At 47.1% G+C, this 18426-nt stretch overlaps 1 protein-coding gene across 4 annotated transcripts in view; it reads left to right on the top strand.

The window, feature by feature from the left end:
* KIAA1614 (KIAA1614 ortholog) overlaps positions 1-18426 on the top strand; it is a 383065-nt gene that overhangs the window by 128268 nt on the left and 236371 nt on the right. For 2 of the 4 annotated variants that reach the window (XM_069641447.1, XM_069641449.1), the window contains one exon: positions 1689-1850. In XM_069641447.1, coding sequence (XP_069497548.1) covers positions 1689-1850 — 162 coding nt within the window. Of the gene's footprint in view, positions 1-1685; positions 1851-18426 lie in introns of all 4 variants that reach the window. The other 2 variants (XM_069641446.1, XM_069641448.1) reach the window with 1 other exon arrangement.

The following is an 18426-nucleotide window of genomic DNA, read 5'->3' as shown; positions in this document are numbered from 1 at the left end:
TTCCTGTCACTCTCTCGCCGGCCGCCCTTGGCCCTCTTCTTGCTCCCACCTGTGAGTCTAAGAACCTAGGGGTCATCTTCGACTCCACACTCTCCTTTTCTCCTTTTCTCCTCAAATCTCGGATGTCTCTAAGAAGTCAAACTACCAACTGCACCTCCTCAATGGTATTCTTCCTTTCCTCTCCTTCCCCCAGAATCTCGCTGTCTCTAGAGCTCTGGTTCTCTCTAGGCCGGACAACTGCAACAGCCTCTTTCTAAATCTGCCTGCTTCCACTCTCCGCCCTCTGCAACTTATCCAGAACAGGACTGCGAGACTTGTCCTTGGCCTCAAGCCCATGGATCGTATCTCTCCAGGACTGAAATCTCTGCACGGGCTCCCAGTGGCGGCGAGGATTAAATTCAAAACCCTCTACATTGTCCACATGGCCTTCTGGGGCCTGGGTCCTCAATACCTCCAACGCTCTCTTCGTAAATGCCTTCCTACTCAAGCTCTTCACTCCTCCATCTCCAATGCCCTAAGGGTGAGTCGCTTCTCCAAGCAACGAGTTGGTGGTAGATCTCTTTCTGCGCTGAGTCCTCCCTCTGGAATAGCCTCCCTGCCTTTGTCTTTGCTTCTGCCTTCTCTCTTCCTCTCCCCTGCTGATTTCCTGTCTAACACTGTACTGGTCACCTATCTACCCTCTGATCTCAAGCCCAGGGCCCTGCCCACCCATTTGCACACCCGCACCGCCTCGCGGCAACCGTTGCAATTGGGCCTGTATCTATAACCCTACAGTCCCCCGACCTGCACTTTTGGACACCTGCTGTCTGCACTTACCCTTGCACCGGTCGCCCGCACTTCTTGTTATTGTTTTGATCCCATGTACAGCACTTCCCCCCTCCCCTTTCCCCTGGCACTTTTTCCCTCCCCCCTCCCCAGCACTTGCGCGATCTCAATGTCACTTGGCCTAGTAAGATCGATGTCTCTGTCCTCCCTGTTCCCCCTTCCTTGCCTCGTAGCGCCCTGAAACACTTGTGTATAGGCGCGCTACAAATGCCATATCATATCATAACTGAGAAAAGGAAGGGTGAAGCGAGTAAAAGAACAGGGTGTGGAGAGTGGTATTGTGAAGCAATGCAACGGTGCAGTGACACTGCAGGCGGATTGCATTAACATGTTTAGCTCTTGGGATCATGTTAACTTATGCCATGTTACTGGACAGCTGCTGGACACTTGCACAGTTGCCTTTCCTGGAACCTATGAAATTCCATCCTTCACATGATATTAAAGGGTTTGCTGGCCAGAGGCTGCAAAGTGAATCACCAAGACTGGCCCGGAGAGCCAAACATCCATGACACGTGTCCACTTTGCACTGATGGGAATTAGGTCGCGCATACACTCCATTCAGAAACTCAAAGTTAATGGTTGATGTTAACAGAAAAAACGATACAATAAAACATAACATAACCAGACCAACTCCAACGCGCCTGCATCCACAAAAGCAGATATAACTGAAAAACCTAGCAAGAGTAAAATGTGTGTGTGATGTGTCTGCTGGCGTTTGGTGTCCCGTTCCTGCGTTTCGCCTCCTCTGCAATGCTTCCTTTATGGCTGAACAGAGCCTCCTCGAGTAGCGTAGCGCTGTGCAGTCCTCACTGTCTAAGCTCTCCTAATCCTCGTGTTTATCTCTTCCCTCCTCCGCATAGCAGGGCGGAAGTGCCCCCGCAGGAGCTGGCCCTGAGTGCCCGCCATGAACAGGCCAAACAGCTGCTTCTGAGAGCGCGCATGAAGGCCCGGACCAGCCCGCTGCGTGCCAGCCACCACCTGCTGCCACCGCCTGCTGCCACAGCCGCCCCGGAGACCACTGCACGGTAAGAGGCGGGGTGCAATGCGCCCACACACACACTGTGCCTTTGCCCTTCAGGGAGAACTCAACACACGGCTCTGCTGTCCCCTAGGCCTAGCACTCAACACTACTCTCCAGGGAGACCCCAGAAAGAGCGACACACACACCATGACCCTACACTCCAGGAGGAGCGCCAACCTCTGTTCTAATCCACTCCACTGATGCACGCATCACTTCACTTGTGTTACTCCACACACCACACGCGATTGACTGCACTCCAGACGGAGCGCCACTTACCAAATCAATGTACTCCCTCAAACGTGCAGCACACTCACTTTTGCTCTCCAGAGAGAGAACCACACACTGCCCTCAAAAGACAGAGGCGTAGCCAGGATAGTCTAACAAGTGGGGCCTGAAGCTAATGTACTTGGTTGGCCCAGCATGGGGACATAGACATCTGTAAATGCCCAGACAGCGCTGCTGAGTGGGAATTCACAGATTTTGGAAGGGCCTTATCCGTTTATGCCCTACCCTGTCTACGGCTCTGTCAAAAAATAATACCACATACTATATACTACTGCCACACCACAGGAAGAGCACTATACATTGTGGTATTGTGGGCCGACCGGGGGGTTTGGGGAGGGGGGGTGATGGGGGTTTAGCTCAGGTGCATTGAGTTTGTCTTGGAAGACAACACCAAGCAACTCAGAATCCTGCCCCCATGCTTAGAGACTGGCCTGGTATTAAGGTGTTACAAAAGATTAATTCCCCAATTACCACACACCTGTGAGAACGTCACCCCCTGTACACCTCTCCAGAGTGCAGCACTCATTGTGCCACTGGGGAGCAAACTGCAGCACTTCCCTGACTACTGAAGCCCCATCACACCACAGCACGCTACATGCTTTGCTCTAGGGGAAACATCTCAGCACCCCGCATGCACGCTTGCATTCAGAACTAGCACCCGGCGCCGTGCCACTGCACGCCACAAAGCATTAGTCGCCATTCAACTGCACTGCAAGAGTAGTGCCACAGATTGCACGGCGGAAGTAAGTAGGTTGCACACCAGAGAATTAGCCTCACACTACACTCCAGAGAAAATTCCACAGACTGAACTGTAGGGAAAAGGGCCACATATTGTGAGGCTGCAGTGTAGGCGACTTTTACAGAGACTGCTACTGCACTGTAGAGAGAGCACTACGCTGCTGCATTATTGCCCACAAAACAGTGCCACTCTCTGCTACTGTACTCATGGGGGAACAGCACACTGAGCACAAGAGCCCCCAAGGAGAAGCCAACACACTGCACTAATGTGCGCCAGTGGGTGTGCCACATAATTCACAACTGCAGTTCACAGTGAGTGCCAAGCATTGCACTATTGCTGGGATGGTGCCTGGCTTTTCAACTTTTTCAATTGAAATGGGCTGTGTGCTTGGGGGTGGGGGAGCTTTGGAGGGTGGGGGCGGGAGTGTCCCGAATTGCTGCTCCCAAATTGGCAGTCTTATGACAAAGAAAAAGACTTCTACGGTTCAGAACATTAAATGTACTCGTTGCAGCTCGCAAGTTACAGGTGGCCTTTGATGTGCCCTTGGGCCCCCACTTCACTCTGGCTTTGCAGTATCCATCAACGTTTTGATCACAACGTTGGATTGCATTAGCATCCTACTATCTACTGGCAAAGAGCAATGGATAGCTTTTCAGTGGACATTTAGTGTTTCAACTCCCTGCTGGGAGCCTGTCCCGTTATAATCTGCAGCTATTAACCCCGTCCCTGCATTCATTTATCTCTTATTATCATCGTTCTATGTACTCCACAGATGCCACAGACTCTTTTTCCCAGCTATAGAAAAGGAGGCCCCCAAACAAAGCTTTGAACTGGGTCCCCACGAGCCGCGACACCGCTTCAGCTGTCCTGGCACTAATATTTTGAAAAGGGGGATCCACACATTTTATAACTTTGTCCTGTGAAGAGAACAGCGCTTTAGTTTTGTACTCCGGAGTTAACTATCATGTGCTCTGCTGCTGCCCTCCAGAATGAGGGCCACGTAGTACACTACTGCACTTCACAAAAAACAGCGCACACTACAGCACTGCACTCCAGAGAGAGCACCAGTGCACCACACAACACGCTAGTGCGCTTCCGGGAAAGCCTACCAGGCCTTGCTTAGGAGTGTACAAAGATACACATTATAGGAGTGTGCAGCACATGAACTGCCCGTGGATGTATTCAAGGAACTAGTTGACTTCGCACATGCACTCCGAGTGTGATGACCACGTGGTGTACTAACACACATCACTCAAACCACCAATAGTAAGTCCATACATATGTGTACGCACGGGGCGGGGGAGAATCTGGTCTACATTTGGCGTGGCTTTCCAAAGTCTAGGATTGAGTCTACTGAGGTGCTTTCTAGAGATGCCATTGAACTCTGTAAGAGTTAAGGCGCTATGATGGTCTTCAGTTCCATAGGAAATTGTTCAAGACACGCCAGCTCTTGCATGCACATCGTTGCACATCGTTGTGTACAAACACCGATAGCACGTATGCATTGTGTTCTTGGTTCACTTTAACTTCTCTCTTTTGGGTGACCTATCATAAAGAGCTGGTAGGGGCCGCGCCGGCCTCTGAAGTTTGTGTAAGAGTCTACATATGTTATACAGGATATCATGAAGGATTTTGGAAGCATGTTATGTTGGCTGCTTGTAGAGCGGTTTACACCCCTGTCAGGGGTGAGATGTGCACATTTTGAGATGTTCCTTTTGCTCCATAAAGGAAAGCGTGGTGGTTCCAGCTCCCCCGCAGCCTGCAGTCTGATTGCCCGGGATCTGAATGCTCCTGGGGATCTAGGACAGGAAGGGGAAAGGAAATGGCTTATCAAGGGGCTCGTGCTAGTGGAGTGTGCTGCTTGATCTGAGCGTGTGGATTGTTTCTGGTCTTCTAGCATCATGGCAAGGTTTTCCACTCATTTGAGCCGGTGTAGCCCGACGACCCATGTTAGGCTGTGGCACTTTGCTTCCCATGTTGTGCAGGCCTCTTGCCTCTTTTCCGCTCTGACGGGGCAGAGTCCTTATTATCTTCCTTAGTCATAGATGGGACATATGACCATGAAGTGTCTGAGTGGTTCGATACGTCTGCTGTGGCAATGATATCACCTAAATTACTCACCGTAATCGTATTTCTAAGTGTTGGATCTGCTTAGGTTCACATGCTCTGTATGTAGTGTGATATCTAGTGGTAATCGCAGAGTATTGCATCTTTCTTTCAAAGATCGAAAAAAGGAACGTCGACCTGGGCATGACTAACACTTCCCCTAACGTGACGTGTACTGTACCCAAAAGCCTTCACGCGTCGAGGTCCCACCGGTTGTTTTTGCTCTGCCGTGAGGGAGCCTTACAGAATGCGTGAATATAGAGGAAATATGGTGTAGCATGTCTATGTTCCTTCTACTCCAAGAGGGTAGGAAGGGTGGGCACATGTGAATCTAAGCAGATACAATCATCAGAAATATGATAACGGTGAGTAATGAATGTCTTCTGATGCTTGTGCATCTGCTTAAAATCACATGCTGTGCATAGATTAACGAGCAGTACCAGGAGATGGTGGTGGAATGTGTGAAGGAACAGTAGCAAAAAGATGTCTTAGCACCGCCTGTCCCACCTGTTAATCAGACTTAGAGTGTGTGTCTAAGCAGTAATGTTGAGTGAAAGTGTGAACAGAACTCCAGGTAGCTGCCTTGCAAATAGAATCAAGAGAAACATTTGCAATAAAGGCTATAGTAACCCATGTGCCTCGAGTAGAATTAGCGGCAGGCATAAAGGGTACATCTCTTTGGCAAGAGAGTAGCAAAGTGTGATGCATTTAATGATCATCTAGAAATTGCCGATTTAGAGACAGAGTCCCCTTCTCTACTGACGGTAACAGAGACAAAGAATTGGTTTGTCTTTCTTAGTGGTTTAGTCTTTTCAAGGTAGTATACCACTGCCCTCCTAACATCTAGCGTATGGAGGCTTCTTTCAGCTGAATTAGTTGGATTCTGAAAGGAAGTTCAATGGATTGGTTTACATGGAACTTAGAAATGAATTTAGGCACAAAACATGGGTGTGTGCGCAGAACCACCTTGTCTTTATGAATGGTCACAAATGGGTCTTGAACTGAGAGAGATTGCAGTTCACTAACTCCCATTATAGATGCAATGGCCACTAGGAAGGCAGTCTTATATATGAGGGCCTTAAGACTATCCTTATGCATTGACTCAAAAGAAGGTCTCATTAGTCTTGTAAGAACAGCATCGAAGTCCCATCTGTGAGTTGGGTTAGAAATAGGAGGGCAAAGTCTCTTTACCCCTTCCATAAAAGCCTTCATTACTGGAATGTTTCAGCAGGAAGCCTTGCTCTGAGATGTGGTGAACACAGAGAGGGTTTTAGGGAGTTGAAAACGAGTGATTCTAAGAGATGTGTCAGATAAAGGACTATGGGCCTCATTATAAGCATGGCGGTCCGGGAACTACGGTACTGGTAAGCATGCCGGTACCATAGTTCCCAGACTACCATACTACGAGCTGTGCTCACGGGCGCCTGTCAGCCTGGCAGGTCTGGCCTGCTGGCACATCGGCACCCGCAAGTGCAGCATGGCGGATGCACCGGCACCGTCGTTGACGGTGCCGGTGCATCCGATGTCCCCATTCCAATTGAGCCCTTGGGGGCTCAAATGGGAATGGCGACTGACAGGCACCGGCACGCGGCAATGCAGGAATTACCGGGTCTGGCAATGTCAGAATTACCCAGTAATTGCTCATTGACGGGTGCTGGAAAAAATGCAACTCTGGCGGCCTCTGTGCCTATTTTACAGGCATGGCTACTGCCAGGGTTATATTGAGCTGTATCTTTAGGTGAACAATCAATAGGATTGATGTTTTTGCTATTGCACAAGATGACAAAACTATTCAATTTATTGGAGTTACAATGTCTGATGTTAGGTTTTTAAGTATGTCCATACCTCGTTGAGGTAGTTGGAGGTGCCCAAACTCTTTGACATCAGGAGCCAAGCTACTAAGTTGAGTGTTTGAGGGCACGGGTGCAGTGTTTTCCCTAGGTCTTGTGGCGGCATGTTGTATGGGCAAGACATTGTCCTGGGAGAGGCGACTGTCATTCTCATGAGATCAGATAATCATGGCTGTCGAGCCCACTTTGGTGCTACCAAGATCAGCATGACTTGTTCCTGGTGCATCCTGTGCACTATTCTGTTGAGAAGGGGAAATCAGGAAAAGCGTAGGCAAGTCTCCTGAACCATGTTATCCAGAGACCGTTCCCTTTGGACCGTCTCTGAGGGTACCTGGAGGCGTAATGTGGGCATTGGGTTTTCTCCAGAGTCGCAAACAAATCGATGTCTGGATGATGCCATTCTGCAAAGACGTTGAGTAGAATATGCTCTTGTAAGCACCACTCGTGTTCTACGGGTAGATGCAAGTCCCCGCAGACCATGTCTGCCAGAAGACTGTGTTCCACTGGAACATGTTGTGATAGTAGGAACATGTTGTGTTGGAGTGCCCCTTTCCAAACGTTCTGTGACAGTTTGGACAGCCCTGGAAAGTGAGTGCCCCCTGTTTGTTCAGATAGTACATTGCTGCAGTGCTGTCTGTGAAGACAAGACTGTCTTCCCCTGTAAGTGTGTTTGGAAGGCTTTCAGTGCTTTGAACACTGCCAGTAGCTCCAACAGATTGATATATTTGGATGTCACTGATGGAGACTACATGCCATGCACTGTCTGTTGTAGAAGGTGTGCTCCCCACCGTGACAAAGATGCGTCCGTGGTGAGAGTGGTTTCTACTGCAGGGTGGTGAAGGATTGACCATTTAGAAGGTTTTCCTTTGACCACCACTGCAGAGACTAAACGAGGGCTGTCGAGACAACCACTAGATTGTCCCATTGACAACGGCTTGCCTGATGCCATTAACTCGATAGCCACTCGTGCATGGGGTGCATGCGCAGACGGGCGTGTGGAACCAGGAAGATGCAGGATGCCATCATTCCTAGTAGTTGCATGTTTTTCCTTACGATTATCCAGTGACTGGCTACATATCGAGGGATCTGAAACCACATGTTTTCTCGTTGGAGGGGAAAACGAGGCCGTCTTCTGTCCGAATTAGTGACCCTAGAAACTGTCTTGTCATTGAGAATCCCAGGTTGAAAGAAGATCTACAGTATTTTGAGTATTCTCCAGACACATTTTGTACGAGTCTCCCGTTATGAACCATTCGTCGATGTAATGGTACACTGCAATGGATTGCCTGCGCAGGTGAGCTGCTGCCACCGCTAGTACCTTTGTAAATACCCTTGGAGCTGAGGCAATGCCGAAGGGGAGTACCTTGAACTGACAGTGCGTGTTCTCTATCTTGAACCTGAGGTACTCTGTGCACTGGCAACATTGAAATATGAAAGTATGCATCTTGGATATACAATGTGGCCATGTGATCCCCCTGTTGTAGGAGTGGGATTACCTCCTGACGAATTGTCATCCTGAACTTCTGAGGTTTGACATACTTGTTTGCAGGACGCAGGTTTAAAACAGGGCGCATGATCAGACCTACCATCTAGCCATTCCCAAAAGTCTTAGGAATCGAGCAGGCGGCTCGATTCTTCCCAGTTATAGCAGCTACCAACTGGAACCTGCTACCTCCCACTATTAGATGCATTGAGTCCCACACAGTCTTTAGAAAAGCATTCAAAACCATGCTGTTTGTGTAAGATCACTACACTGTACTTTACTAGATGTATTCTTTTTTATGTCCATGATCGTCCTGCCAACTTGTAAGGCACATGTCACCTGTAACCCTTGCATTGCCTCCCACATCCTGTAACTAAGACACCTTCTTGAAACAGCGCCTCGATGCCTTCGGGATGCTAGGCGCTTTACAAATACAAAAATAAATAAATAAATTAGATCTTATTGGGGTACAAGGAAGTATATTGAATATCTGGGCATCCAAGTAAGTGGAATAAAAAATGAAGAGCCCTGGAAAAGGATGCTAAAGACAAAAACAAAACAACTAACAGCCCAAGCTAACATCATCAACAAAAGATATGGAAAATTCTCCCTCCGACCGGTGATAACATTCTACAGGCTCAAAGTAATACCAACACTAACATACGGAGCAGAGACTTGTATGAATATCTCAGAGAAGTTCTGGAACACTTTGGAAGGACTCTTCTGGAAAAACATCTTACCGATACCGAAAGCAACACCAATGACGGTAATTAGACATGAACTTGGTTTGACAGCTCTATACGTACACATCCGCTACAATAAGCGGATGTTGTACAGAAAAACAATGAGCAACCTGACGCCTCCCCAATTTGAAATATTTTGTAACAATAATAACTTCGAAGAAAAAGTAGTAGAAGACTGGAAAAGAGAAAATGAACATACTCTGACAGAATCTGCCCTCAAAACCCAAACATTAGCAGAAAATCCAATAGATGTAAAAAGAGTGCTTTGGGCCGAGGACTGGTCGCACACCGAAATGAAAAGAGCTCTGTGAAAAACTCATTCACTCTTGAAAACCAATTGTGGTGTGATGTCCATCATACCGGACTATCTGAGAAAATTCCCAAATTGCAAACAAAGAGATCTGCTACTTCGCTTCAGATTGGATATCCTCCAAAACAAAACAACAAAGGCAAGATACACCAAAGAAAAGATATGCACAAAGTGCAGACTGTGTAAAAGAAGTGAAGAATCACTAAATCACTTAGTGTTATTCTGCACAAAACTAAGAGATCTTCGAAATTTGTATTTAACCAGCAACATTGCTGACCTATGTAGCCTAGACACGGAGAAATGGTGGAGTCTAATTTATGCTTGCCAAATTCCAAAAATAAATTTTGTAACGGTCAAATTTCTAGAAAAAACCCTTAAAAGGCTAGACCATATCGATGAAGAAAATGCATTGTAAATAGTGAATTGATATGGTTAAAAGGATGCGTTGTTTTAGTGCTTAGTGTTTATTTTTCACTGTCTAGTTTGGTCTAAACTTATTATTATTGTTTAAAAACAAAAACTTGTTTTAAGTATTCCGTTTCTAATTCGAACGGTTTTTAAATTAGATTTAGCCTATTAAGGATTTCTGGTTTTTCCTGCATCTGACCTCTGTTTTTGTACTTGCCTGATGTTGATTTCGTTATGATAGATCTCTTTGTGAAACAAAATTCTTTTTGCTGATTGTGAAAGGTTTGTAATAAACCAAATACACTTAATAAAAATTTTTTTTTAAAATAAAAAATTGAATAAATACCCTTGTTTATGTGGGACAACCATGATCACTCCCCTTTGTAGTAGGATCTGGACCTCTTCTAGCAGGAGTTGTAGACGTTCCAGTGACAGCCGCCTGCTTTTGAGTCGATATCAGGGTGGCTGCAGGAATTCTATTCAGTAACCACCGCTGATGGTTTTGAGTACCCACTGATCCGAGGTGATGACATCCCTTGGGTGGGTAAAAGATGTTAATCACCCCCCTACTGGGGAGACATGGGAGGGGACCTGCACTGCTGAGTCACAGGGGAGCCTCTGGCTTCAGGGTTCCTCCCTCTACCCTTTACTCGCCGAAATCTCTGTTGTTGAGGGGTCTGGAAACTGCTGGAAGTACCTTGTCTGGAATACCAGGGAGTCCCACCAATTCCGTAGTTCCCTTGGGAGGAGCGGGAAAATGATTTCCAGCGAAAGGCCCAGTGTCTGTTAAAGGCGCCTCGCTGGACAAAGGGCTTGGCCGAAATCTTGTTCAATGACTTCAGCGTCTCGTGATCTTTTTTAGCAGTCTCAAGGGCCTCATCGAAACCTTACCAAAGAGGGCAGTGTCTTCTACAGGCTTGTTTATGAGAAAAGCCTGTGTTTCTGACTTAAAGCCCAAGTTTTTGAGCCATGCATAGCGCTTAAATAGGGTACCTCGTGCGAGAACACATTCTGCCGTTTCAATTGAATCCAGGGTATTCTTGACAATGTTCTGCATCACCTGACGCCCTTCTGCCAACACTGATAACAGTTGTGTATGTGTAGGCTCTGGAAAGTTCTGGAGGCCCTCCTGCACAACACCCCATTGGACATCACTATAACTCACCAGGAGCATGGTATTATTGGTGATCTGATTGCTGAATGCAGCCGAGGTGGTGATCCGTTTACCCAGTGCATAACACTTTTTTGCAATCCTTGTCCGGAGGAGACTCGGATGAGGATAAAGGTAACCTTGCCCGCTTCTTGGTGCATTTAACAACCAGGTATTCCGGCACAGCATGGCCTCAGATATACAAAGGATCCGAGGGTGCTGGACAGAACATTTTCTCAACTCTAGGGCCGATGGCCCAAGTGAGCGAGGGTGTAATTAAAGGGGGAGCAAGGAGTTTCTTTACTGAGTTCAGAATAGAAATTGCCTGACTGACGGGGACTTTCTCTTTGAGAATATCCTCGATTAAATTTGTTTCGGGTACGGCCTCCTGGGTTACTATTTTGAAATGGTCGGCAGCTTTCTTAAGGAGGTTGTTGAATAGCATCTGAGCACCAATAGGCGATGAGTCCCGGGGCTGAACGATGGGAGGAGTATCCCAAAAAATGTTGTCTGGGTCAGGCTCGGGCCGGGGTAGTGTGCCAAATGCCATGACCATCAGCAGGGTCCCAGTTATATGTGTCTTGCGAGATAGGGTCCTGCGAGACATGATCCGGATCTGGGACATAGTAGATGTCGTCACCCTGTTCATCCTGGTCCTCCTGGAAGACATCCACAGGAGTTTAAAGTGGGTGTTGTCTAGAAAGGGATGCAAACTGTGCATCTGGAGAATGGAGCCTTGGGGACTTGGAAGGTATAGGGTAAGTGTCCATAGGATTATAGGGCCTCATCACAAGTTGGGCAGTAAAAATGTGGAAGCAATTCTATTACCGCTGCATTACCGCTCTGCCCAACTATGAGCTGGGCGGAAAGTTGCCATTGCCGGCGCAATTTCTGCAATTACCACAGCGCAATTAATTGCGCCAAAAATACCCCATTGGGTTTGATTGACCCAATATAAATGGGGACTTGCTGCCCCACAGCAACTCCGTATCGAGTTGCGGTAATGCTATTTACCACCAGCATACCGCCCACTCCTGATGAGGCCCTATGTCTCTTAACCACGTCTTCAAACTGGTCTAAAAAAAGTTATACATTCAGACATCCTCTCGATACAGGCCTCAAACCTCTCCATGGTCCACACAGAGGAAGAGGATTCATGAGGAGGGGGGGAAGGATGAAGCAGCTGGAGTAGGATCCTGTCATGTTACGGGGCCTGTGAGAAGGGGGGAGAGGCTGAAGAATACCCTTCTGGCAAAGGGGAGTTCTTTTCAGGCCCCTGAACTGTGAAAATGGGCCTTAGAAAGCTTTTCGCGAAGCTTGGGAAGCATTTTGGAAGAAGGGGCCTGTTTCGCACCTCTTACGATGCTACCGCACAGAGGGCCGACAATTTATCTGAAGCGCACAGTGAAGTTGGTCTTAAGGCCTTGCGCAGGTGTAGGCTGCCCACCGCTTTTGGATTTTGGGTACACTACACGTCACGTTGGGGATAGTGTTACTGTCACGCCAAGGTCGACGTCCCTTTTCAATCTTTGAAAGAAAGATGCAATACTATGTGATTACCTCTAGATGTCGGACCTAATGCACAGCATGTGATTCTAAGTATCAGAAATGTGCTGTAGTTAGCATGTGCAATTCCAAGGGTGCTAATTGATGCTATTGAGTTGGATGAAAGAGTGGCATTTAGCCTGCCAACCTACATATTAAGGAAGATTAAATGGGTGGCTGGGGTCCTCATATCTCAAGTAGCTGATTCTCTGAACCAAAGGTTCTTGCCTCCCATAATCCTTAGCACCTAGTTTATGGCAATGAGTGCAGTCTCCAGACTGCCATTGCCACATCTGCCAATCCCAGATCCTTGTATCGTATTGGGTAAAATATATCAATATGAGAGAGAGGAGAGAGGGAATGGAGGTAGAAAGAGTGCTGAGAGGGAGTGGAAAAAGAGAGGGTTGAGAGACCAAAAAGAGGAGAGAAGGGAGAGGTGAGGTAGAGAAAGAGATATGTGAGAGGGAGAGCAGAGCGGAGAGAGAGAAGAGATGGGAGGAGAGAGTCTGATTGTGGCAATGTGAGGAAGTGAAATGGGACCCGTCTGCAAGAGTCTAGTGGCAGGAGCACAGGGTGAATACCAATTTGTAAGGCATTGATCATTTCATTCTATGGCTTCTAATAATTTCTGATGACGTTCATGACTTTTTCATGTTATCACATCTTATGGTCTGGTATATGTGGTTTCAGGTTTGTCTGCCCATCGTAGTCTATGACTGCTCCCTGCACTAACAGGATCAGATTATACATTCCAATGGACAATATGCATACTAACTAAGACAACCACACATGGCATTTGAACACCCCTCCCACTAGATATCAGAGGACTACACCTCTACTACAGTGGCCACTGGTGAATTTTTAATTGGAGGGGCATAAAGGGCTATTTCCTTCGTGAGAGCATCGGGTGGGCAGGAGCCCAGCCTGCAACTTCGCTGCTTCAGGAGAAGCTATTCCAGGAGTCAGCACCGGAGTGCTGTAGGGTAATGCGGCGTGACCGTGCATCCAGCACTCGCACCATGCCCCAACCATAGTACAATACCCCTTGCATGCCTAGAGCGCCATACTTCGGAGGTCCGACCCGGCTTTGTCACCAAAAGCCGTTCAAGGAGCCCCTGCAGTGGCCGCCGTTCGTGTTGTGTACTAGGTTGCCTGGCAACCGCCTTGCTGAAGCCACGCCGTCCATTGGCTCAGCTGCATATTTCGCCGACGTGACCCGGCCGGAAAGCGTCAGCCGGCCCTCCCATTAAGGCACCACACAAAGGCACAGGCCATGCCCAGTATCGACAGGGTAAGAGGCACACTGAACATGCCTGTCTAACCGACTGCCTTATATGACTAAACTCTAAGGAAACTGCTCCATTTCTAGCATCACCCCTTGTCTATTCGCTGCTTGTCTGCACACTGATCGTAATACAGAGCCTCCTACACTACCATTTGTTACACTCTATGCAGCCTTCGCATGATCCTCTACATGCTAGCTTTTGACACGAACCTTAAACTGTACCAGTGTATCGTTTTATATCTGTACTCGGGTATGATGTCGAGCCCGCATTTCCTGTGTCCGCCTCTCACAGATTTGTATCTGCTCCACCTAGCAAAACAGCATTTATGCTAGTTCCATAGAAGTAACACCCACGGCCTACGCTAGTCACCAACATGCCACTAACACATCTCCTACTTGTTACTCGCCGCGCATTTCACATTTCGATTAAATCGTACCTGCACTATTGCCGTAATGCTGCAATGTCTGATATGGTTTGAACTGTACTAGCACCTTCGCTGCCTTGCGTGCAGCACTGTACCACTGCCGCAGTATTACTATACCTCCTGCACTATTGCTGAAATGCCATATTGTCTTCTAACAGGGTTTGAACTGTACTAGCACCCTTACTGCCTAATGCGCACCCAATTGCATGCACCTTGTCAGATACTCAGCTAACCCTGCAGACATGTTTTTCCAATACTGTTCTTCATTGTACTACGTCATTATCCGCTTGAATACTGCCAAACTTCACGCAAGGATACATATGGTCCACTCGATTATGTGCCGCATTATTGCATTTCAACGGTTATGTGTTGTACCATTTAATTCACAATAGTAGTCATCTAGACCACCCGTCGCCTAGATCATACAAAGAACTATACTGCTCAGTAGCATTAGAGGGCAGGCTACTCATAGATTGCCTGCTTATACCCACATTTATATCGCACTGGTCTCCTTCCTATGCTCCATGACATTGACTCTGGTCTGACACTGTAACGGGACCTGATACGTGCTCCACTACGTACCAGCTGCAACCCATAACAATCATGCCTTGCTATTACTACTGGTACCATTGCTAGGCCTATTGCTGGACTTAAACCAGAACCTTCCAACTATACAGCCATATTACCACTGTTCAACTATGCACAGAAATCGCTACTCACAAGGGATCAAGGCTACACCTTTTTTACCTTTGCTTAATTACAACTATCTGGACTCCTCAATTAGGCCAACCGATTTTCTACCTAAGCTATGCCTAGATTCCAAGAACCCTAACACAGTACTCTTGAGCAGTGCCAACCATCCTCTGTCTCTCCTAAACCAGGGCTCCCACTGTCTCCCCACCCAGCTGACATCCTCTAGTCATCCCTGCCCCACTAAAGACAGAAACAATAGTCTTCACTCCAGACTTCCAAACAGTACAGTGTGCAGCAACGTCCCGACCAAAACCTCGAACCCCTAGATTAAGAAACTGAAACAAGAAAAATCTAATGTAACAGCTCAAACCTTAAAGGGGGCATTAATCAATGCCAGATCAAAGGTAGCCCATGCTACAGACATCGCTGACCTAATCACAGCTGACAACCTTGACTTCTTGGATGTAACAGAATCTTGGTTGCATGCAGCAGCAGGCCCCCCACTCCTACTGTCCGTACTTGAAAAATACTCTATCATAAGAGCTGATTAGATCTAGGTTAAATTCCAGAGGTGGCGGTATTGCCATGATAGCAAAGACCAACCTAGACATAAGATTAGCTACTGCACCAACATTTTCATCTTGTGAACTACCCACAGCCAAAATTCTGATCTCTAACTCCTGTACCATAAATGTCCATCTAATTTACAGACCTCCAGGGCCTATTGGCACCTTTGAGGAAGACATGATGCTAATACTATCGGATAATACCAAAACCTCCTAGCAAATACTACTACTAGGAGATTTTAACTTAGGATTTAACGACCTGAACGGTCACCATGCACTTACCCAGCCTAGCCATGACAAAGGGAGGACCTTAGACTGGGTAGCTGATCTTAACTGTGATACTGTAATAACTTCAATTGTACCTCAATCTTGGACGGGTCAGCAGCACCTTCTGTCTTTCACCCTCACAGCCAACATTCCTAAAACTAAAGCTAACATAATAGCGCCTCCATGTCTCACGAGGGACAAAAGGAACACCACAGTGGATGCCATCCCTCCACTTGTGATCCCTACCCTAAACTCCTTAGAAGATACCACTGACCCAGACGTGCTAGTCAATGTCTATAACTCCACCATGACCCAAGCCATGGACAGCATCGCACCACATAAAATGCGCAAAGGTAAACTAAGAGCTCACTTGAACGCATGGTTCACGCTAAAAACCCTACGAGCCGAGAAAAGAAAACTGGAAACATTATGGAAACATCTCCCCTCTGCAGAAAACAAAACTAACCTGATGAATCTTTCAGCTCAATACAAAGAAGAGATACTTCGAACTAAACAGGAAACCTACAATAATAGAATTAACCAAGCCAGCTCCAACACTAAAGAGCTTTTCGCTATCCTCAGAGAAATGGAGACACCCATTCCTCCAATGGACCTTGCATAAAGGATAAACTCTGGTACACGGACATCCAGAATGCTCTTACCAATAAAATAGCCACTCTTCAAAGTAAAATCGCAAACAAATGTCTAAATCTACAAAAATCTGATACCCATTCCTGCTCTCAGAAGCCACCCTCCAAACCACTGCAATGTTTCAAATTCTCTAAAGTCACCATTCCAGAGGTTCAAAAAATGATTGCATCCCTTAAGCCTTCAAGGTGCCAAGGAAATAGCTGCCCGGCCCAAATAATAAAAGAAGCTGCGAGAGACCTGCCGCCTTTCATATCTAAACTAATCAACGCCTCATTTACCTCAGGTATTGTACCTAGTAACTTAAAGGAGTCTTCGTTCCTTCCCCGCTTAAAAACACAGTAATTGCACCTCCCAATTCCCACAAATTACAGGCCTATCAGCATGGTCCCGTTCTTACTAAAGATACTGGACAGGGTCGCTTACCTGCAGATCCAGGAATACCTAGAGATCAACCACCTCCTCAGGACTCAGCAATCTGGCTTTAGACCGCAACACAGTACTGGTACTGCACTGATTGACTTAAAAACCCAGATTGACGAATTCAAAGATAATTGGAAAATTGCATTGCTACTACTGCTGGACCTATCGGCCACGTTTGACCTGGTCAACCATAGGGTACTTTGCAATCACCTCAAAACAGTAGCCCACTTTTACAATCCTTTCTAAACAATAGGACCGTAAGAGTCTTCTCCCCATCAGCAGCAGCTGACCCATTTCCCATCACAAGGCTCTTGTGTGTCACCATCTATGTACAATATCTTCACAAAGCCGTTATTCGATAATCTGGATCATCTGGGTGTCACCTACACTAACTATGAAGATGACACCCAGATCCTCCTACCCTTAACGGGGAATTATGACTCTGATGTACTGCTCGTGAACAACATTTATTTAATCATTCAGGCATGGATGGCCACCCATGGTCTCTACCTGAATGATGACAAAACTGAGCTAGGCTCCCCAGCCAACCTGTATAAACTTCACTCAGATTATGCGTCATTCAATATTGATGGAAACAACATCCCAGTGGCTAAAGAGGTAAAAACCCTAGATTCCACTTTGAACTTACACAAACAAGTGAACGCTACGGCTTCTGCCACAGCGTACCCGGGTACATTTATTAGGACCTGCAAACCTTTGCTCTCTAAAGAGAACTGTCTAATCCTGGCTAGTGCCCTTATCCTGTCAAAGTTGGACTACTGTTACGGACTATACTTAGGCGCTAGCAAGTACGTTACAAATAAACTACAAATCTTGCAAAATACTGCACTGAGGTCTGCTTTGAGCATCCCAAGGAGAGAACATATCTCAGAAATAAGAAGACAGCACAAATGGCTGTCCATCAAGGATACGATTCAGCTTAAAACTAAGGGCCTCATTACGGCCATGGCGCTCCCGTAATGAAGGGTGCCGGTATGGGACTGGCAACCTTCAGTGCGGGATGCTCTATTACGAGGTTACCTTGCGGGACCCGGTTAGGACGCCTGGTAAAACCACGCATCCTTAGCGGGTCCCTCGAGGGGACCAGGGAGCTAATAACGGGCCCGTTATTAAAAGGCCCATTATTAGCTCCCTCCCCATTCCCATTGAGCCCTCTGGGGGCTCAAATGGGGATGGGTTTTTCCAATGAGGATTTACTGGGTCCTCCATGGTTGGAATAGCCTGGTAAGTCCTCATTGGAGGAACCCGGTACTGGAACACGGTATGGAGGCAGCCATGCCCTTATTAAGGGCATGGCTGCCTCCATTCTCGTAATGAGGCCCTAAGTCTCTTACACATAAATCCCTGTATCATGCAGCCCCTCCTTACCTAACAGAGACATTCACCCTCCGATCCCCAGCACGTGTCACCAGGTCGACAAATACATCTTGCCTGCTAGTCCCTAGGTATAAACTTAAGAAGTCAGGGGAGAGCAGCTTCCCAGTTATGGCGGCACTGCTATGGAACACTCTCTCACTCTCCCTTAAATTGACCCAGCCTTTTTCTAACTTCAAGAGAAAAGCCATTACATGGCTCACCGAGAGGGACTAATTTCCCAAACAGGACTACACCACCCCAAAGGGTACTTCATGCT

Source organism: Ambystoma mexicanum, chromosome 1q (assembly GCF_040938575.1).
Source record: "Ambystoma mexicanum isolate Mex_15411 chromosome 1q, UKY_AmexF1_1, whole genome shotgun sequence".
NCBI lineage: Eukaryota > Metazoa > Chordata > Amphibia > Caudata > Ambystomatidae > Ambystoma > Ambystoma mexicanum.
This window is presented reverse-complemented; position numbering and strand designations above follow the sequence as displayed.